The sequence below is a fragment of the Sciurus vulgaris genome (assembly GCF_902686455.1).
Source record: "Sciurus vulgaris genome assembly, chromosome: 11".
In the NCBI taxonomy this organism is placed as follows: Eukaryota; Metazoa; Chordata; class Mammalia; order Rodentia; family Sciuridae; genus Sciurus; species Sciurus vulgaris.
The window spans coordinates 18,847,812-18,871,026 of record NC_136472.1 but is presented as its reverse complement, the minus strand read 5'-3'; the positions used below and the strand labels follow the sequence as shown (position 1 = coordinate 18,871,026).

Sequence of the window (23,215 nt, the reverse complement as noted above, 5' to 3'; positions counted from 1 at the left end):
ATTACAGTAAGAGCTGTTAATAGTATGTTAATAATAGATGTTGCACAAACATACAAAAATAAATAATTATCAGTGTAATGGTTTAAAATTTGGTGACACATATATCACCCATATAGATGAAGACAGAAACATCTCTCAACATAGAAAAAAATTTGAAAATAGTATTGAAGAAATACATAAGAAACAGAGCTAAAAATATACACCACTTGAAATTTTATTACAAATGGAGAAAAAAGCAAGCCCTGAAAATATATGCTTTCGTCAAGTAAACTATTTAAATAATATTTTTTTCAATGCCATTATGACATCCTTGTTCCTTAAGCTATATATAATAGGGTTAAATGTGGGAGTCACAATAGTATAGAAAAGAGAAAGCACTTTGTCAGTTTCTGCTGAATGACTAGCCTCAGGTCTTAAATATGTAATAATGGCTGATCCAAAGAATAATAGCACCACTGTAAGATGAGATGAGCAGGTGGAAAAGGCTTTGGTCCTGCTTGTGGCTGATGGCAACTTAAGAACTGTAGGTATGATTTTGCTATAAGATGTAAGTATTAACAGAAATGGGGCAGAAACAAACAGCACAGCAGCCACAAAGATCATGAGCTCATTAGTGAAGGTTTCCCCACAAGCCAGCTTAAGTACTGGGGGGATGTCACAAAAGAAATGGTTGATTACATTGGAAGCACAAAATGGCAGAGAGAAAACCTGGAGGGTCTGCCCTGCCTGGACAGGAATTCCAGTGATCCAGGAGGCAGCCACTAGCTGGATACAGACCTTGTGGGTCATGACCAGAGAATACTGCAGAGGATTACAAATAGCCACATAGCGGTCATAGGCCATCACTGCCAAAAGGAAACATTCTGCTGCTCCCAGAAGAAGAGCCCAGAACATCTGCGTAGCACAGGCAACCAAAGAGATGGTCCTTCTCTGGGTCCCGAGATTCATGAGCATTCTGGGGAGAGTAACTGAAACATAACAGATCTCCACAAAGGAAAAATTGCCAAGGAAAAAGTACATGGGGGTGTGGAGAGCAGGATCCACTTTGGTTATTACCATTATAGTTCCATTGCCCAGCAAGATGATCATGTAGATGACAAAGAACATTCCAAACAGAAACCACTGGAGATAGGGAATGTCAGCAAACCCCCAAAGGACAAATTCCATCCATGCAGTTAGGTTTCCTTCTGGTGTTTTTACCTGGTGTTTCATCTGTGGAAAGCAAAAACTCAGCATGTGCTTCTCACTTTACCTTCAGTGATAGGTGCTGCTCTGTAAATGAATCTGGTCATCCAGAGCAATACTCAAGGCCACCGGGATTGTTTGTGCTGCCAAAATATGAATCCTTACACATTCCACCTTTACCTACCTTAGACCCTATGGATGATCACTGTACACATTGTTCTGAAATTTCTTCAGAATCATCCCAGGGTATCTCCTGTCAATAATTCAGGATAATCCAAATTAAACGTAGTCATCTATAGTACTGGCAACTCCTGAGGAAGAATTCACAGGTCTGCCATGGTATCTGAAGTTTAATTAATTACATTTAATTAGGTTATTTAATTGCATTTTGTGAAACTCCTCCAGCATGTCTTGTGTATTTTGTCAAATATGCTTCAATCACACTGTATCATAGATTACCTTTTCCCACAGTTTTTAAAATTTTATTTATTTATATTTTTGGTGGAGCTGGTACTCATACCTACATCCATAGAGCTATACTCTCAGCTCTCATAGCTCAAAAATTTAATGGTTATTTAAAAGCATTAAAATCGTATATAACAATGGGGTACCATGTTATGTGTGATGTATGAGTGCATTGCAAAATATTTAAATCATCTTACACATTTATTACCACAAACATTATTTCCTTATCGTGAAATTTTCATGATCATTTTTTCTAGCTTTTCAAATTAAAGTATTTTTTTAATTGTAAACATATGGGGTACAACTTGTTTCTCTGGTTGTACATGAAGTAGAGGCATACCATTTGTGTAATCATACATTTACATAGGGTAATTGCATCTTATAGAAGAAATATTAGGTCCAAATCTTCATCATGTGAGCTTAGGATTAGGCTTCCTTAACATGACCCCCATAGCACAAGAAATAAAAGCAAGAATCAATAACTGGGATAGATTCAAACTAAAAAGCTTTCTCTCAGCAAAGGAAACTATCAGCAATGTGAAGAGAGAGCCCACAGAGTGGGAGAAAATCTTTGCCACACATACTTCAGATAGAGTGCTAATTTCCAGAATACATAAAGAACACAAAAAACTTTACACCAAGAATAAAGTACATTTTTATGTGGACATTTCAACTGTCCATTTCTTCCCATCAATTGATTTTTAACATAAATGCCTTCATTATATATTCCATAATTATAGGAAGTTGGAAAAATAGAGAATATTTTATGACCAAAGGAAAAATGCATCCTTCAGTAGGATATTAAGTGGGAAGTACCAAAGAGTTTCACTTATTATGGGAACTTGAATCCAGATAGAATCAATTAAGAAAGTAACTGAGGGAAACCAGGATGGGGAGTGAGGTATGTGATCAGGTGCATGGCTATGGCACATGTATATAAAGGAGATTGGCCACTATCTTAAACTCCATGTCCAGGGGACCAAAGTCTTTGCTGTTCTAAAAATGAAAAACAAAAACAAAACAAAGAAAAACCCCAAACCAAAAAACTTTATAAACTTTCCAATTTTCATTTGTTTTAGAAAATAACATATTGAGACTTGATAATGATAGACAATTTCTTCCTTTCCCCATAAGTTTCATGATTCCAAGTTAATGCAAATCTCTTTTATTGAACTCGTGTTTGAATCCCAACTCCACTATTTATTATCTGTGATATAAGAAAAAGTATTTTAACATTTCTAAGGTATCTCATCTGTGAGAATTAAATGAGACAGTATTGGAAAAATATCAGTGATTCATTTTAAGGTGATTGTCATCTAGTTATGTTTCTGTACTAATAATTGTATAGAGTATAGAAACTGGGCATTAGGATAATATGTCATTAGCCCCTAAGGTAATAACACATTGCTTAAAAAGTTTTATTCCATAGAGTTAACAGCTTACTTTTAGGCACTTTATACCATTCTTTCTTTTCCTTTGGGTCAGGATGATGGAAAGTTGAAGTTGACTCCTTTGATAAAATAATTAAGAGGTACTCCTTCGTTCTCAGGGGCCATTTAGTAAGTGCCCAATTCTAAAAGGTACTGCTAGTTTAGATATTGTGCCAAGGTGTCTTCTGCTTCTGGCTCTTCACTAATCCCAGCCTTGCCTGTCATTCCTCCAAACCTGCAGCTTTGGACCTTGTCCCCCAAACACAAAATAAGGGTAGCCATGGAAGTGTAACGGAATCCTACCTCAATGGTTTGGAATTGAATTACAGCTCCTCTTCCTACTGGTGTGAGATTCATGCAAATTGCTCTATTCCCTGTGCCACAGGTCTTCAAAAAAAAATAGTCTACGAGTTGTACCCAGACTTAGGATTAATATGTCAGTTACTGATCTTAATATATGTGAAGCAGCTTTAGAGGGCATGATATTTATGTAAGCCTATTTAAATGCTGCTTATTCTTTTTAAGATTCTTTTAATTTTATTCAATTTCCAGCAACAGGGGAAAAACATTTTAAAATTCTTATTCTTTTCCATGACCGATATATATATTGTGGGCATAGAAAGAGACCTTTGAATAATCTTCTAAACTTATGGAATTCCAAAACTCTCAATATGAAATATCCATAACTTCTCTGTCACATTGTTGTTTATATTCTTATCTCTATTCTGTGGTTTTACTACCCAAAATACAAATGACTCCTCAGCCCAGTGGGTTGAAATTTGGTCTGAATTTTCTGTATGCCTTTTATTATCAGTAAATGATCTGAGACGTAAAGACTATAACTATTTATTATGTCGGAGCAAGACAGATTGTAAAAAAGTGGTTGTCCACCTTTTATGGTGCTCAATATTTTACTCGGAAATGATTAAAAGTAAAAGACACTTTTAAAATTATCCCTCTTAAGAGAAAGAAAATAAAAAGAATTCAATCTTTATCGTTATGGTAAAAGGCAATATTTTAAAATAATAATTTCCTATTACAATAACTTTCATGATAAATATAATCTAAATTAATGTTGTAAAACCCCAACATTTTGTTATGAAGTTATTAGTACCTAAAAATGAAATGAATATTATTTCAATTAGAGGAAGCAAGGTAGAAAGAGCAGAAATTTGTCAATATGCTCAAATAAAATTATACTGCCCTTCATTTTGGTACATGTTTATGTTTGTATTAACCAAACATAAAAAAACTTAATGCTCTAGTTTGTCTCTTTTAAATTCAAGCCCCTGTATTTGGAAAAATTCAAAAGATTAAAGTAATAAGTAATTATATCAAGTGGGGACAATGACTCCAATCTCCCTAAGCTTCATCTCTGTGTGTATATTTCCTGCACATTAACAACTTAAATTCTAAATTAAAATTAAAGAAAAAAATACATCCTATAGGTCTTTTTTTCACAAATAATTATTTTTTAAAAAAATTATCCTATATTTCTATACTACTATATTGCTTGTATTCCTCAATGATTATAAGTTCACTTCATGAATTGTTTGACTTTAAATCATCTATTAAAATGTAATCTAGATTGAATAGGTATATATGGAATGTATTGCTTACACAGTGTTTGCTTGAAATGAAGTTTTTCTATAATATTATCTTTGCTTAAAATACAACAATTAGAACAGTTTTTTTCACTTCAAATAACTTCATATCAGTGTTTAATAATTATTATTTCATTGCAAGTTATATTTAATATAATAATATTATATATGAGCTACTTTAATAAAAAATACATTTTCTCACTGTGTTCCAGTCATAAATATTGAATTTGTCTTATGAAGCAAAGCTCACTATCAGGATAAAATAGTCCGTACTTACCTTTCTTGAATAGGTAGATTTTCTTTCTCACTATAAGTCTTAAATATTTTTATATTTAAATTGCTTAAAGTGAGACCACTTATATCAACATAGATATTCCTTCGGCTTTTAAGATACTTGTTCTTTATAAATTGCTCTTCAAATATCAACAATTCTGTCTACTCCAGGGACTTCTTCAACCTACACATTTAAATTTCTAATTAGAGCAGCTCCTAGCCATCTGATTATTTGCTTTATATAATTTTTCCCAGAAAACTCTTATTCTACCCAGAATACACCATCTTCAGGCTCCTTATGGAATAGAATGCATGGAACATTTTACTATTTAATATAAATTGGGCAATGAGCAATATCGTCTGTAACCATCCTAATTTGACACTTACCTCTTTATTAATTCTCCAATGAAGAGCTACTTTCATGTGTGTATTTATTCATGTGTACATAGTGCTGGGGATTACAGCCAGGCATCACACAAGCATATATCTTAGGGTTTGCAGCCCTGAACTTTATTACAGTCACTCAGGTTTACCTTTCTGTCATATAAACAGTAATACACAGTATATTAATAACATCTTGCTTTGAGTTCCAAATATCGCGTGTGCCATACCATGCTGACTTTAGTTTTAAATTAAATAAATAACATTAAGATACATTTCTTACTGGAATGTTACACAGAAATGAGAGTGAATGAATTACCTGCATATCAATCACATCAAGAAATGTCACCAACATAATGTAGAGTGAAAGAGAACAAAAAGCAAAGAAACATGAAACACTGTAAAAACTTCATAATTACAATATTCATTCAAAATACAAAACTGATTCACAATTTGTGGTGAATTGGTATAGACTACAAAAGTCTAGTAATTTTTCTTTATTTACGTAGTTCTGGCTAAACAGAATATATAAGAAACTCCAGAAACTGAAGAGCAAAAATTACAAACATCTCAATTAGAAATGGACAATAGAGTTGAATAGATATTTTGCAAAAGCAAAAAATGATCCACAAGTATGGGATAAAATACTCAACCTCACTAATCATGGCAGAAATGCAAACTGAAACATCACCTCACCTTGACAGAAAGGACTGTGATCAACAGAACAAAACAATAGTTAGTGAGGATGTAGAGGCTAGGGAACACTTGCACACTGTTGGTGAGACTGCAAATTAGTGCAGACACTATGAAAAAGTGTATGGGACTTCCTCAAAAAATTAAAATTAACACTACCACGGAATCTAACAGTCCCTTCTCTGAGTAAATATTCAGAGGAAATGAAACCAGAATATTGAATGAATGAACCAGAATATTGAATGAATGCACATTCATGTATTCATTCACAACAGCCAAGAAATATAAACCCTCTAACTGTCCATCAATTGACAGTTGAGTAACCAAGGTATTTTACTTACACACAATGTACTATGAGTCAGCCACTAAAAGAATAGAATCCTGTGATTTGTGACAGCATGGATTTATCTGAAGATTATTATGTTAAATGAGAAAAAACCAAGAACAGATCAGGTACCACATGATCTTGTTCCCATGTCGAATCTTAAAAAAGTCGATCTCACGTACATTCAGAGTACCTTGCTGGTTAGGAAAAGCAGGGAAGAGTAGGGGGTTGTGAGGGAAAGGGAAAGTTTTATCAACGGGTTCCCAGTTACAAATGAGAAAGAATTCTGCTGCACTATTGCACATTATGGTGACTAGAGAGAGCAGTACTCCACTCCATCATTCAAAACCCTGGAAAAACGGGATTTTGAAAATATTCCCAGAAGGACATGATGAAAGCTTTTGGACATGGATAGGTTTATCATGATGTAAAAAGTACATAATTTATACATGTACCAAAACATTACATGGTACACCATTAATATGTAAACTTTTGTGTAATTACATATAATCTAAAATTAATAAACATGAACTATAGTCATCAAGCTATATTGGTGTCTACACTCAGCATGAAGTACCAGATCACTTCAGCTTGCTCCTCCTCTCAGTGATTTTCCCTGCTCTGATAAGCATCCCTGCAATCCCTCCACTCTACCCTCACACACTCCATTCTATACTCTTCTTCCGAGTTCACAAATGAAGATTACACACAGGAGTGAGATCGTGATTTGTTTTTCTTTCTGCGTCTGGCCGACATCACCAATTCTAATGTCCTCCCGGTTCTTCCACATTGCTAAAAATGACAGGATTTTGTTTGGTTTTTAAGAAAAAACAACATCACATTGTTTATATACCAGGTTCTATGTATGGATTCAGTTGCTGAGGTACTGATAGACTTACTCTATGTCTTTGTAATTCATGCTGTACACAGCAGTACAGGTATCACCTCAACACACTGGTCGATCTACTTTGGACACATACCCACTAGTGTGATTGCCGGACCATACTCCAGTTCTATTTGTAATATTCTGAGGAGGCTCCATGCTCTTTTCCACATTGGGTGAATTTATTTATATTCCCACAAAGATTGTTCAAAGTGTTATTTTTTCCTTATTCTGACCAACATATTTGGAAGACATCATTTTGCAGACATGAAGTGATATCACTTTTGCTTTTATTTGCTTTTGAATGACAGTCATGTTGAGTAGTTGCCTTACATAACTGTGGTCATTTTTATACCTTGAGGAATGTCTGTTCATTTTTTTCACCATTTTTAAATTAGATTATTTGTTTTCTTGGTATTGAGCACTTTGAGTTTTTTGTATGCTTTGGATATTAACCGGTTAGGATTTGAAAATACTCTTTCCCATTCTGTAGGTTGTTCATGCACTCTGTTGATAGACTCCTGAGTTGAAATCAAGCTATTCTGTAGGTCCACCTGTGTCTTCTCTCTTGCTCAGTCTCACTGCATGTTTTCAGGAGGCTATCCTGGGGAATCCATTTACTTGGTCAATTACATTATTGGAAGAATTCTGTTCTTTGAGGACATTGAAATGTGATACTTGCTTTCTTAGTGAATGTCAGCTAATTGTTTTTGGGTTGTCATTGGTGGCTTCCAAAGTGACCACTTTGGCATATATGGCCCATTTATGGAAAGGCAGTAAAGACAAACTGAATCCTTCTTATGCCTCCTTTTCCCTTCCTCTTTTGTTATTCCACGTACCTGACATACTCTTCTTTCATCTTTCTTTTTTGGGGGTCTCATGTCATGGGTTGCCTTGATGATCTCTTAATCTCCTAGTTTTTAATCTGGCACACTTGTGCAAAGTTCCATTTGTCATGTCCTTACTGTATTCACCATCCCATGAATTAGGTTTTTTTTTTTTTTTTTTTTTTTTTTTTTTTGCCTATCACAGTGTTACAGGGAAATGCAATGACTTGTTTATATGGTCTTTATTTGACCAGATCTCTACTAACATTATTAACTGACACATCATATAATATTGCATTCCAGGGAAAGTTGATTAGGTTCTTAGGACTAAATTCCAATGCATTCATATTAACCAATGGCTGTAATTGGTTAATGGAATGAATAACTTACCAGATAGGCTTGTTATATTTTATCATATACTCAGGTAGGAAAAGTTGAGGAAGAGAATTAAATGCTCATAAGATTTTTTTTAATATTATCTCTGGAGTAAATTCACACTGAGACATAGTGAATTAAATAAATGCGTTCTTAATTCTTAGTGATGCTCTAAAATCTGTAGAGATGGCCAAGTGTCTGAAGCATGAAGCAAAAAATATTGTTTATGCATTCACTCATTTAACCACTCACTTAACAAACATTTTAATATTCAACTTACAATTGGTAAATAAATATATTAAGAATCAAAGAAGAAAACTAACAACTACAGGTGTGAATACATAATAAATTATTTAGGTAAATAATCCGCCAGTTTATTTCAGTTGAAAGTCATAACATTTGATACTGATTGTCAATTTTACAAGGGATATTTCATATACACTGCAATGTTTTTGGTGAGAAAATATTCTTTTAGATACCAATTATTGAAGATAAAGTAATTTGCCCAAAATAGGAACAATCAGACTAAAATTCAGGCTTCTGTTCAAAAGTAACACAAAGAGATTCTTAATTGGAAGTAATCAGTATCTCAAAGGAGGAATGTAAGATTTAAAACATTTTCCTGATAACTTCGTGACAAACAATGCAAGCATTCATACATTAATTTGTGACACTATCATTTAAACAACAATCGATTCAATGCAGCAATCACATCCCTATTCCTAAGGCTGTATATCATGGGATTAAACATTGGAGTCACTATGGTGTAGAAAAGAGACAGCAGTTTGTCAGTTCCTCCAGAATGGTTGGATTTGGGCATAAGATAGGTAATGGATGCTGATCCAAAAAATAAAACTACAACCACTAGGTGTGAGGAGCAAGTGGAGAATGCCTTAGCACGTCCTTGGGCTGTGGGCAACCTCAGAATAGTAAGAACAATTTTGCTATAAGAAGCAAGTATCAACATAAAAGGGACTACAGCAAACAACATACCCACGACATAGACAGACACCTCATGCGCAGAGGTGTCCCCACAGGCTAGCTTGAGAATAGGGGGTATGTCACAGAAGAAGTGGTTGATTTGGTTAGAATGGCAAAAATGCAGAGAGAATATCTGCCATGTCTGCCCTACTTGGATTGGCATTCCCCCAAGCCAGGCGCCAGCTGCCAGTTGATGGCACTTCTTTGGGTTCATGACTAGGGGATAGTGCAGAGGGTTGCAGATGGCCACATAGCGGTCATAGGACATCACAGTCAGAAGGAAACACTCTGTTGCTCCAAGCACAAGGAAGAAGCACAATTGGGTGGCACAGCCCAGTAAGGAGATGCTCCTATCCTGAGTCCAAAGGCTGAACAGAATCCTGGGGAGAGTGACTGAAACATAACAGATTTCCAGTGAAGAAAAATTTGCCAGGAAAAAATACATGGGTTTGTGCAGTGCAGGGTCAAACCTGGTTATTATGATTATGAGGCTGTTCCCAATGAGTATAATCATGTAAATAATGGAGAACACCCCAAATAGAAACCCTTGGAGGTTTGGAAGGTCAGAAAATCCCAGTAGGACAAACTGGACCACTGTGGAGACATTTTCTTCTGCTTCTACCTCTTCATGCTTCATCTGTGGGAAAGATTCAATCAGAAATAGAGAATTAACTTAATTTTCCTTTTGTTTCCTTAAATGTACACAGAAGATGGTTTGCTTTCCAATTTCCCAGATACATGTAAGATAAAAATCTATGACTTCCATTTGGCTGAAATTGTGAAGATTTTTTTTTGTTCCAAATTTTTAGTATTTATTTTCTGCTGAGGACTATTAAACAATCCTCTTGTTTCTGTGATAAGGTATGTCACTTTAATTTTCATTTAAACCCTCAAAATTCTATATCTGAATCTAGCTTCAACTGAAGCCATAGTTTTACTAGTTTAGCTTAAATTTTTCAGCTCGCCAAACATTGTTTTCTATGATGATCAATTCAAACTTTACTTCCTTGATTTCTGATTTTCCTTGAAAGCCTTCTGTGTGTGTATACATCTAATTGTGTTTTTGGAGATGGGTATGTAGGAATTATTTTATTTTCCTTCACTCTTGCAGAAAAATTCTACCATCTCATTTTTTGCTAAATATTTTCCATATTGGTTATAAATATTTCACATATGAAGGGACTAAATGCAATTAGGATGTGTACCTTTAATCTTATTCTGTGAAGTGTACACAGTGGTCAAGATTTCAGGTTCAAAAACAAATTAAAATGGAGAAAGAACAAAGTGCATCCTGGACTTGGTCATCCTGTGGACTTTCTGTAGCTAAACATGGGGAAGTTAAATAAGAATTTCTTATTACATCCACAATATTCCACCAAATATTGATGTTCTAAGTTTCTTTAAACTTCTTCCATAATTATACAATTACTTTAAATGAAAATTTGATATTACAATATAAAATGGTGTATCTGAGACTCTTTGATGACACAAACTACCAGATGAAAAAAAAATGTGGCTTTATTGTGATTTTAAGGATATAAAACTCTACCACAAAGTATTTTATTTTCTGACATAAAATTTTTTAAACATTTATTCTTGTATATAATTAACCTGAGAGCTTAATACATGAACAGTTTTATATATATATAATATATATATATATTATATATATAATTTTCTTTCAGTGCTGGGGATTGAACCCAGGGCCTTGTGCTTGCAAGGCAAGCACTCTACCAACTGAACTATTTCCCCAGCCCTACATGGACAATTATAAAACCATTCATTGAATCATTACTTTATTGTGGACTATCATGTATTATTGCCCACAATTGATAATCTAACCCTAATCATTAGGAAATGCCATCCTCTTCTTTCTCTTTGCTACATCAGCTCACTCTTTAAATGGTTTCTACACAAGGTAATCTCCTTTGGCTCTCATTTCCCTCTGTTCAAGTAGGAGTGTACATTGATAAAGCAATTTATGACCAAGCTTTCAAAATATAATAAGCAAGAAACAGCAATATAAACAGAACTTGTGTTTCATCTTCATCTACAGCGAATGATATCTTACCTTCTCTTTTTCATAGGTGGGAGAGTCTCAAATTTCCATTTGTAAAATGGACCAGCAACTATATGAATATTTAAGTTGATTCTCTGTGCCTAACTGTATATAAAGAAAAAATTTTATAATTCCTACTACTCAGAAGTTTGAGAGTGAAGAATGAAAATTTTTAGATCAGCCAGGACAAATTTGCAACATCCTTATCTCAAAAATAAAGGATTAAAGACCTGGGGATAAAGCTTCTGCTACAGTACCCTGGATTCAATACTCAATACCTAAAAAGAGAGAAAAATTATAAGTATAATTATTCAAATTGTTCTTAAATCTAGATATAATTGAATATAAGAAGTTTATTTAAATTACCGAACTTTCCTGCTGGTTTCTCTGATTGGAAAACCTATAGAAATTTTTATTTATACTATTCTGAGAGAAAATCACCAGTAATTCAGTTAGATATAACCACCTTTTCAGAGTTCAGATACTTCATGTTTATTTAACTGTTAGCTACTTTGAAACAATGATTTAATTTGGTATAAATAGTGTTGAATTAATCGGATCTTCTGTTATACATATTATATTCAGAGAAAGTTGATGGAACCAAATTCAAAATAAGAAATAAAAGGATGTATAGGTGTACACAAAGCAGAAGGATGTGTTTCTGCCAGAAATCTCTAAAGATAGAAAAAATATAAGCATGCTAACATTTCTCTAGCATTTTTAGATTCATTTATCATGGATTTTGACTCTTAAACCAGGAAACTTTTCAATAGTAGTTTGCTGCAGAGTCATTTTTATAAGGTGTATTCAATATTTTTTCTAACGCATTTTATATAATTGGGTTTTCAAGAGATATGATCTCCAAGTCTTTTGATGTGAAATTGTTAAATATATGTTCATCACATAACTGTTTAGGAAATATTACCATGTAAGAAGATGATATGAACAATAAACTCTCATGTTTCCTCTTTATATTGAAGAGGATTTTCCATTTTGCTCTCAGTTCATCTAATAATAGCAAAAGTCACAAGAAAACAAATTTAATCTACAAGAGCAATTTGGAAAGGAAAAAGTACACAACAAAGGGTTCTTTTAAAATTTTAAATTTTTCTTATTGCTCATATTCATAAAGATAAAGGTAGATATGAAAACAAATTCTATATATGTCAAAAGTATTCCATGCTTATCTATTTTAGAATTAGGTTAATCATAATTCTTACCTTCATTGTTTGTTCAAAGATAGAAAATAATAAATAAGTTTGCTCTTTTCATGCGTGTTAGGAATTTACCTTCATTTGTAACAGAGGGTCTCCTTGTCTAATATATATTCTACTCTCAGGGAAAAAATACAAGAAAAAAAAAAAAAAAAGAGTGCTCCTGAGGTAGGAAATAGTGTCTGCCCTGGGGATTAGTCTTTTCCCAGGTAGCTTACTGATGGAGGAAATTAATTTCCTGCTATTCAAGGAATTTAATATAATGCACTAAAACATGAATGGCTATTCTGCCCTTATATTCTCAGTCTCACTTCCTTTCTGTGCTTATAAATACTGAGAAATCAACAATTAATAACTGCAAATTAGTTATTGTACAAATTAAGTTATTCTAACAAAACTGCAAATGTTCAGTGCCGTCAATTAGAATGAAGTTTAGTTTATGTGTCATTAAAAGTCATCAAGAGGTTTCAGGCTCTTCAGTTGCTCCTGTCCTCTTCAACAAGAGTATGCCACCTATAAATGCACACTGGGTACTGAGACTTCATCAACACCCCCATAAAGAAAGGGAGAGAAGGGGAATGAAAAGCAGTGTTTACTATACCTTTCCAATTGCACAAACTAGAAAAGTCTTGCAGACTTTTCAGGAAAAACCCCTGGGTTAAAATTTAGTTACAGACTATAGCAACCTGGACAGGAAGCTGTAAAATGTAATGTCTAGCTAGATCGCCATGTGACCAACTAGGATTCCCTATTTTTATCATTAATTGCCTTCACTTGTGAAAATATAGAATTTTAAGAAGTTTTTGTTTGTTTTTTTCCAGACAAGGAGCTCCTCAAATTGAGTGTAAATTAATAACATAGTTGTATATACCTGGCCCACACATCCCCACACAAATACACTGACACACATTCACAAGTTCAAAGAAGAAAATATTAGGTCCAGCCACAGGAACCTGGAATATATGTATTCAACCATAAAGAAAAATGATTACTTAAATGGAAAATACATTTTGGGAACATATGCCTTCCTCATTTCCAAACGTTGAAAGCTACAACTATTTAAGGGTTATATATTTACTTACCTATTTTGAGTGATATTATTTGGGATTAATTTAATTTTAACATTAAAATATACATGCAACATTAATTGTTGTTTTAAATTTAATTTGAAATTTGTACATTGTTTAATTAGGCCATGGCTTTCTCATCCTGTTAAGTTAGAGAGATCTTCATGTATTTTATATACATTTCCTTTGATGGATATGTGACTTTTCCAATATTTTCCTGAGTCTGTAGTCTGTATTTTTATTTTCCCAAGAATGTTAACACAGAAAAAAAGTTTAATATTGATGAAGTCTAATTTATAAATATTTTATTTTGTAGTTTTTGCTCTTGGTAAAATGTATGATATATGCCTATACATGATCACACATATTTTATCATACATTTTCTTCCAACAAATATATATTTTAAATATTCTACACCTAAATAAGTAACAAAGTCAATAATTTCTTAAAACAAGAATATTAGTTTTTGGGTTTTCTGCATAAAAGTTCAATTTCTTTCAAGAAGTCTTTGTCTCCTTCTCAAAGAAATTGTACAAATATGTTGTACCAATAAAATGTTGAAGAAAATTAATCCAACATAAATAAGAATATTAAAATTCCACTGTGTTTTGAATGAGATAGTTTCCATTACCCACTTTCAGTTACATGGAACAGAAGATCTACCAGGATATTACCTGCCAGATAAGTTAGCAGCTGTCTAATTATTAGAGGAGAAGGTTCCTGTGACTTCAAACAGCATATTGGGGTGGAATTTTCAGAATTATTATAAATTATGTCACCTTCGATTGCAAGTCATTGTGGGGGTGGGGCCAAAATTATAGCTATGCCAGGCTGTTCATAGACTTTGGAACAGATTAGCCAACAATTTAACAGGAGTTTCTGGGGAATGAGAAAATGAAAATGGGTACTGTTCAAAGCCTAATTATTGTAGTGATCTGAATGACTGGGTGCAAGTGTAAGACCCCATACACACTCAAGGCTGTCCCAAGAAGGATCCAGGTGAAGATGACCATGTGTGCAGGGAGAATAATCCATTAAAACTTGGAAAGTTCCTGAAAGTTTAATACATTTCCCAAGTTTCCAAGCCAGACAAAAATTAATCAGTAAATAAATTTTGGAAGTCTTCTTCCTAGATTATTAAGGTAAATAAATATCATTTGGCTTGTCACTAAACTATACTGAACAATGGGGGATTCTTAGAAATGTGGACATTGGAACATAACAACAATAACAACAACAATAATAATGACAATAATAACTAGATTTTATCAGTTGTTTTATAACATAAAGTGATTCCATGATAGTAGTCCAGGCAAGAGACCAAACAAACAGATGGCAACTACATACATTCATAAATAGCACTGGAATCTGGAGATACTGTAGGGTGTTAGATCAACTGTTCAGTTTTAACCAGACTTTGTGAGATATGTAACAAAACAAAAAAGTATGATCTATACACAGAAATAAAATCAATAACATCAACAATACTAAGTTGCATCTACAAGCTTCTGCCCTATGAGGAATGTGAAATAAAGTCTTTGAGTTGAAAGGAAGTGACACCATAGTTCAAGTCAAAATTATAAAAACCAAAGAGAGCCTTTGTGAAACTATTTATACCAGTAATTATGAGGCATAGTGTTTATATGATTCTTCTATTGTCCCTTTAAAAAATTTAAAGTAGCAATTTAAAACAATAATTTAAAGCTGTAATTTTGCAAAATTTACAGCTGATTCTGAAAAAAATAAAATTACTTTAAAAGATAATATGATTAATTGTATAAGAAACAATTAGATGGCTTAGACAAATCAACTACCAGTATGACATCCCACCCAAAATGATATGCAATAATGTAAAATAAAATATCTACATGGACTTCTAATGAGTAATTGAATCAGTCATTAATGAATCTCTACACAAAAAGCCAAGTAAGAGAGGCATTCCCTAATGATTGTATTTTTCTTCTTACTTTCAGTTTTGTATTTCAGCAATTGTAATGCTTTTCGTACTGCATTGTAGTTATACATAAGAGTTGAGATTATTTTGATATACTCAACTCATGCTGGCATGGATTTAATTTGATCCATTTCAGTTCTAAGTGTCTCCTCTTTCCCTCTCCTCAACCTTCCTGTATTAAGCTTCCTCTAATCTGTTGATCTTCCTTCCACATACTTTTTAAGATACATAAATGTTGAAACTTAGAGAAAGAAAGATAATCAAATCAAAATATTTGTTTTATATAAATATTGTTTTTATGAAGTTCAATAATATATACACATATATATTAAATGATTGAGAAAGCTAAAAAGAGATAAATCACAAATAGTAAATATGAGATCAAAAGGAAATTTTACACCATAATTCATATATTTTATTGAAATACTAATAACAATACTTTTAACTGTCAAACTATGAGTGTGCCAATTAAATAAGAACAAATCTGTAAAATGCACAAAATTTCATCCTTTCTTAAGCTGAAATGTATAATTTGTATAGACCACCTAACTAGCAGGAAAATCGAACTTTTCTTTAAAAGACCCCAATGTAATATGAAAGCAGTGTGTATAGGACTTCAACAGGTCCAGATGACACAGTAATTTACATGAGAAAAAGGCCCAAATTCTCAGAGTCCTTTCTCCTGCTACATTATTTTCTCTCTAATTCTTCATTAATGACCTCATGAAAGTGGACATAGCATAGTCTAAGCATAGTGTACCTGTCTACGTGACATTCAGGAATCACCCTAAAGCTGACCTTCACAACAGTGCAGCCCCTTTCTGGGACATCCCTGAAGGAGATTGGTGAGGGGATAGGTCACCAGGGGAAAGAATTCTGAACTTCTGAATGTTCATTTCGTTTGGAAGGAAAATGGCTAGATGTGGCATTGTGTACCTATCCATGGGTTAAAGGTAATTGGTGAACAGTTGTAGATTTGGAAGAAGTTAAATTAAAAACTGATCATTAAGTAGTCTTTATCTTTAGAAAAGATACATAAATATATTTCTTCGAGTGATTCATAAAGAAGTGAAGATATTTGTGAATCATGTGAATGTTTATAAATGTTGACCTCAGCTGAGGAGGTTTTGGATAATCAAAGAATTAGGGCAAAGCATTCAGTGGATACCACCAAGCCTCTTTGCCCAGGTACCATCAGCGTTGTCCAAGGGCTGCTGTGCCAGGGACCATGCAGACATAGTTATGCATGGACACAGCAGCATGAACTTCCAATCATCATCCTCAATCTGATTAGAGACACTGATGAATATCTAATCTGTCAGGAGAAGTGATTAACCCAGAATTCTTGATATGACAACATTTCCTGGACTGGCCTTCAATCTCTTTAGGGGCAGGTGGATTACATTGGATCTATTCCATCATAAAAAGAGAAGCACTGTGTTCTTTCAAAGATTATGAAATTCATCTGGAAGAATAAAAAACGCAGAATAGCTAAAGCAATCCTCAGTAGAAAGAGCGAAGCAGGGGGTATCGCAATATCAGATCTTCAACTCTATTACAAAGCAATAGCAACAAAAACTGCATGGTATTGGTATCAAAATAGACAGGTAGATCAATGGTACAGAATAGAGGACATGGACACAAACCCAAATAAATACAATTTTCTCATACTAGACAAAGGAGCCAAAAATATGTAATGGAGAAAAGATAGCCTCTTCAACAAATGGCGCTGGGAAAACTGGAAATCCATATGCAACAGAATGAAATTAAACCCCTATCTCTCACCCTGCACAAAAATCAACTCAAAATGGATCAAGGACCTCGGAATCAGACCACAGACCCTGCATCTTATAGAAGAAAAAGTAGGTCCAAACCTTCAACTTGTTGGCTTAGGATCAGACTTCCTTAACAGGACTTCCATAGCATAAGAAATAAAAGACAAGAATCAACAACTGGGATAGATTCAAACTAAAAAGCTTTCTCTCAGCAAAGGAAACTATCAGTAATGTGAAGGAGAGCCTACGGAGTGGGAGAATATCTTTGCCACTCATACTTCAGATAGAGCGCTAATTTCCAGAATCTATAAAGAACTCAAAAAACTCTACACCAAGAATACAAATAATCCAATCAACAAATGGACTAAGGAAATGAGCAGACACTTCACAGAAGAAGATGTACAAGCAATCAACAGATACATGAAAAAATGTTCAACATCTGTAGTAATAAGAGAAATACAAATCAAAACTACACTAAGATTTCATCTCACCCCAATTAGAATGGCGATTATCAAGAACACAAGCAACAATAGGTGTTGGTGAGGATGTGGGGGAAAAAGGTACACTCATACATTTCTGGTGGGGTTGCAAATTAGTGCAGCCACTCTGGAAAGCAGTATGGAAATTCCTCAGAAAGCTTGGAATGGAAGCACCATTTGACCCAGCTATCCCACTCCTTGGCCTATACCCAAAGGACTTAAAATCAGCATACTACAGAGATACAGCCACATCAATGTTCATACCTGCTCAATTCACCATAGCCAGATTGTGGAACCAACCTTGATGCCCTTCAGTTGATGAATGGATAAAGAAACTGTGGCATATATATACACTGGGATATTACTCCGCCATGAAGAATGATAAAATTATGGCGTTTGCACCCAAATGGATGAGATTGGAGGATATCATGCTAAGTGAGATAAGCCAATCTCAAAAACCTGAAGGACGAATGATCTCTGTTAAGCGGATGAAGACATATAATGGGGGATAGGAGGGGTTAGCATTAGGGTTAGGGTTAGGTTTAGGGTTATGGATAAGGAGAGTGGTAAGAATGGAGGAAGGAAGGACTGTATAGAGGGAAAAGAGGGGGTGGGAGGGGTGGGGGTGAAGGGAAAAAAAATAACAGAATGAATCAAACAACATTGCCCTATGTAAATTTATGATTACACAAATGGTATGCCTTGACTCCATGTACAAATAGAGAAACAACATGTATCCCATTTGTTTAAATTTAAAAAAAAGTTATCACAGAAAAAAAAAAGATAAATGTTGCTTCTTCCAAAATTCACTTCTTTCAAACAATATTCTTTCTATATTTCATAGTAGGAACAATAAGAAAAAAGGACTCCTCAATTTCTATCTTACAGCATTCCAAGTGCAATAGCTTACGGTTTTTCCAATTTCTGCCTGGAAATTATTTTTCCTGAAATTATCCCTCCTCTATTTTTCTTTCTATTATCATTCTCCTATTACTAATCATTTATGTTAGATTTTAGATACTTCTAATAGAGGCATTATCTGAAATTATTGGTGATTGTTCATGCTTTTCTTTGATCTCAGCTGGGGTAGATTTCTTTTTGTGGGCATGTCGTGTAAGTTGTTAACACATATTCTGGATATCTTCTGCAAATCAGAAAATACCAGTACATTTGTTTCCACTTTCTGTTAGGTATCTTCATGTAAATGTAATAAGAACAGATATTAGTCACTTAAAGACAAATGCTTGTAATAGCAGGTGCAAACGTTACAACATTTTCATTTAATCATAAATCTGGGGACAGGTCAGACTTCTCAGAAATATGTTACCTTTGCCTATACTAATAATGTTTACTTATATCAATAGAATGAAATATAGTACAAGAAACTGTTTACATTTTTCTTAACCACAATGCACATAATTTACCATTTGATACTATTCATTATATAAATTATACCAATTAATGGCAATAAATTCTACACTATTAGTGAAATGAAAGAAACATAAAAGAATAGTGTATTTTGAGATAGATACAATGAACATTAATTACATCTTCATTCATCATTTTCAATGACTACAGTGTGAAAGTATGTGTGATATAGCTATGCTTTATATCAAATACATGCCTTTATAATATTATATCCTCTTCCCTAATTATATTGTATCATTTATCTCCCCAAGAAAATCTTTACCTTGAAAAACAACGAATCATCAATACTTAAGAAAAAGAAATACTTGTCAATTATTCACAGCATTCTTCCTTTTTACAGTACTCTAAATTATGTGCACTTTGTAATAATATTTATTATAATATGATATGATTACTATATAGAATAATAGCTTTTAATGGTATGTAAGGTAGGCATACTATTCACCAACCCCACTTTTGGAACTACATGTTTTTCTCTCTAACAAGTGGTTTCTCTGAATAGTCCTTGTTTGGTGAAAATATATGTGTATGTGTGTGTTTGTCACTGTATCTGTTCTACATTTGATGTCCATTTCTGACCTGTTTTGAAAAATGGTTGTCATAAATCTATGGATGGAAGGACATGATTTTCAATAAGTGATAACAAAGGAGCCTGTAATATTACTTACTCAATTAAAATGATTGTCAATAGTGTGTTCAGAATAAGTGTTGCATACACATACAAAAATAAATATCAATTAAATTATCTGGAATTTTTTGACATGTATATCACCTATACAGCTTAAGACAGAACCATCTCCCAACATCACAAATAAAATTTAATTTGAAGATAGTTATCACTGAAGAGATACATAAGACAGAGCTAAAGATACATACCACTGGAGATTTTATTACAGATGCAGAAAAAAAACAAGTCTTGCAAATATAATTTACATTGATTTAAGTAAACTATTTACCTAATAATTTTCTCAATGCCCTTTTGACATCCTTGTTCCTCAGTCATTGTTAGCTCAAGATATATGTGTGTATGTATATGTGTGTGTACTTCATTTAATGTCCATTGTCTACATGTTTTTAAAAATGGTTGTCACAAAACTATGGATATGAATGACATGACTTTCAATAAGTGATATCATGCAGCCTGTAATATTATCAAGTCAATTACAATCTTTCCTGTTGAGAGTATTTTGAGAATAAGTGTGGCACACATACAGAAAATTAAAGAATTATCAATGAAATGATTTGCTATCTGGAGACACATGTATTCTTCCTATAACTCAAGAGAGAAACATCCCTCAACAGCACAAATAAAATTTAATTTGAAAATTGTTACTATTTAAGAGATAGGTAAGATGCAAATTTAAATATGCATACCACTTGAAATTATATTACAAATGCAGAAAAAAGCAAGTTCTGCAGATGTAACATGTTGATTTAAATAAACTATTTACCTAATAATTTTCTCAATGCCCTTTTGACATCCTTGTTCCTCAGGTTACACATCATGGGGTTAAACCTGGGAGTCACAATAGTATAGAAAAGAGAAAGCACTTTGTCAGTTTCTGTTGAATGACTAGCCTTAAATATGTAATAATGGCTGATCCAAAGAATAACAGCACCACTGTAAGATGAGATGAGCAGGTGGAGAAGGCTTTGGCCCTGCTTGTGGCCGATGGCAGTTTAAGGACTGTAGCGATGATTTTGATATAGGAGATAAGAATGAACAGAAATGGGGCCAATACAAAGAGCAGAGCAGTCATACAGACCATCAGCTCATTGTTAAACATTTCCCCACTGGCCAGCTTAAGTACTGGGGGGTTGTCACAGAAGAAGTGGTTGATTATGTTGGAAGTACAAATTGGTAGAGAGAAAACCTGGAGGGTCTGCTCTACCTGGATAGGAATTCCAGTGATCCAGGAGGCAGCCACCAGCTAGATTCAGACCTTGTGGGTCATGACCAGAGGATACTGCAGAGGGTTACAAATGGCCACATAGTGGTCATAGGCCATTACTGCCAGAAGGAAACATTCTGTTGCTCCCAGGACAAGAACACAGCACATCTGTGTAGCACAGGCAACCAAAGAGATGATCCTTCTCTGGGTCCCAAGATTCATGAGCATTTTGGGGAGAGTAACTGAAACATAACAGATCCCCACAAAGGAAAAATTGCAAAGGAAAAAGTACATGGGAGTGTGGAGAGCAGGCTATGCTGGCTATTATTGTGTTATTTCTCTGTTTTTGAATCCCTGTTGGTGGTGCCTCCATACTTACCGGAAATTGTTAATTCTTCTGAAATTTGTATCATCAAGCTATTGTTGATATTAGGGCTGCTAATGATTATTTGCTGTTGTTACATCATATAGATGCCAAGATTTTAACAATATGCGTTGTTTCAATTTAACTGATTATAGTATCCCTATTCAAAAGGAATTGGATCATTTTAAAGACATTGTAAATCAGATACAAGATGATAGAGGTTTGGATTTATTAGTTTGATTAACCTCATGAGTACCAAATTTTACATGGATCAAACATCTTTTTATTGGAGGATGTTTAATGATACTTGCCTTATTGTGCTGTGCTTGTTTTTGCCAATGTTTGCTTTGCTTTTCCCTCCACCTTCCTTAAACAGAAGACAAGTCATGTCTAATCAACAGACCATACAAAACAAAAAAGGGGAGTTGTTAGGATTTAGGTCAGTCAATGTACAGAGGTGCAAATAAATTCATATCAGTGTTTTATAATTATTATTTCATTGCAAGGTCTTTTAATAGAATAAAAATTATATATGAACTGTTTTAATAAACCACATTTACCCACAAATTTCTAAACATCAATTCTGCATGTGTCTTATGAATTAAAGCTTACTATCAGGATAAAATAGTCCATATTTACCTTTCTCCAATGGGTGTTTTTTTCTTCTCACTGTAAGGCTTAAATATTTTGATGTTTAAATTACTTAAAGTGAGACCACTTATATCAACATAGATATTCCTTCTACTTTTAAGATATTTGTTCTTTAAAAAGGTCACTTTCAGTATCAACAGTTTTGTCTACCCCATGGACTTCTTCCACCTACACTTTTAAATTTCTGATTAAGAGCAGCTCTTAGGCATCTGCTTCTTTGCTTTTTAAAAATTTTGCCCAGATAAATATCAATCTACCCAGAACACACTATACTTAGACTGCTATGGAAGAGAGCACACAGTACATTTTATTTCTTTTTGTTGTTGTTCATTCTATTTAGTTATACATGACAGGAGAATACATTTTGATTCTTTGTACAAAAATGATATACAACTTTTCATTTCTCTGGTTGTACATGATGTAGAGTCATACCATTTGTGTAATCATACAAGTACATAGGGTAAGGTCTCATTACCTCCATGTTTCCTTTCCCCTGCCCCCTCCACCCCCTCATTTTCCTCTACACAATCCAAAGTCCTTTCATTCTTCCCTTAAACAACTCCCCGCCACCCCCCATTATGTATCAACATTCACTTGTCAGAGAAAACTTTTGACCTTTGTTTTTGGGGGATTGGCTTATCTCATTTAGCATGATATTCTCCAACTCCATCCATTTACCTGCAAATGCCATAATTTTACCCTTCTTTATGGCTGAGTAATATTCCATTGTGTATATATACAATAGTTTCTTTATCCATTCATCTAATGAAAGGCATCTAAGTTGGTTCCACAATCTAGCTATTGTGAATTGAGCTGCTATAAATATTGATGTGGCTGTGTCGCTGCATTATGTTTATTTTAGGTCCTTTGGGTATAAACCAAGGAGTGGGAATGGTGATTCTATTCCAAG

General features: G+C 33.8%; 2 protein-coding genes and 1 pseudogene across 3 annotated transcripts; all 3 read right to left on the bottom strand.

Moving 5' to 3' along the window:
• Positions 1-270: 270 nt before the first annotated feature.
• Positions 271-1,236, bottom strand: LOC306638905 (olfactory receptor 10AG1-like; the record flags this gene model as incomplete). Its single annotated transcript, XM_079102355.1, has 1 exon — positions 271-1,236. The coding sequence occupies one exon, from the start codon at positions 1,234-1,236 to the stop codon at positions 271-273; it is 966 nt and encodes a 321-aa protein (XP_078958481.1).
• Positions 1,237-9,117: 7,881 nt separating this feature from the next.
• LOC306639226 (olfactory receptor 10AG1-like) lies at positions 9,118-10,065 on the bottom strand (the record flags this gene model as incomplete). The annotated part of the gene is made up of 1 exon (XM_079102622.1): positions 9,118-10,065. Exon 1 carries the CDS (start codon positions 10,057-10,059, stop codon positions 9,118-9,120), a length of 942 nt encoding a protein of 313 aa, XP_078958748.1. The 5' UTR covers positions 10,060-10,065.
• A 10,776-nt stretch (positions 10,066-20,841) lies between these two features.
• Positions 20,842-22,786, bottom strand: LOC306638419 (olfactory receptor 10AG1-like; annotated as a pseudogene). Its single transcript has 2 exons — positions 22,781-22,786; positions 20,842-21,602 (listed from the first exon to the last, which is right to left on the bottom strand). The product of its transcript is annotated as an olfactory receptor 10AG1-like (transcript).
• Positions 22,787-23,215: the final 429 nt, after the last annotated feature.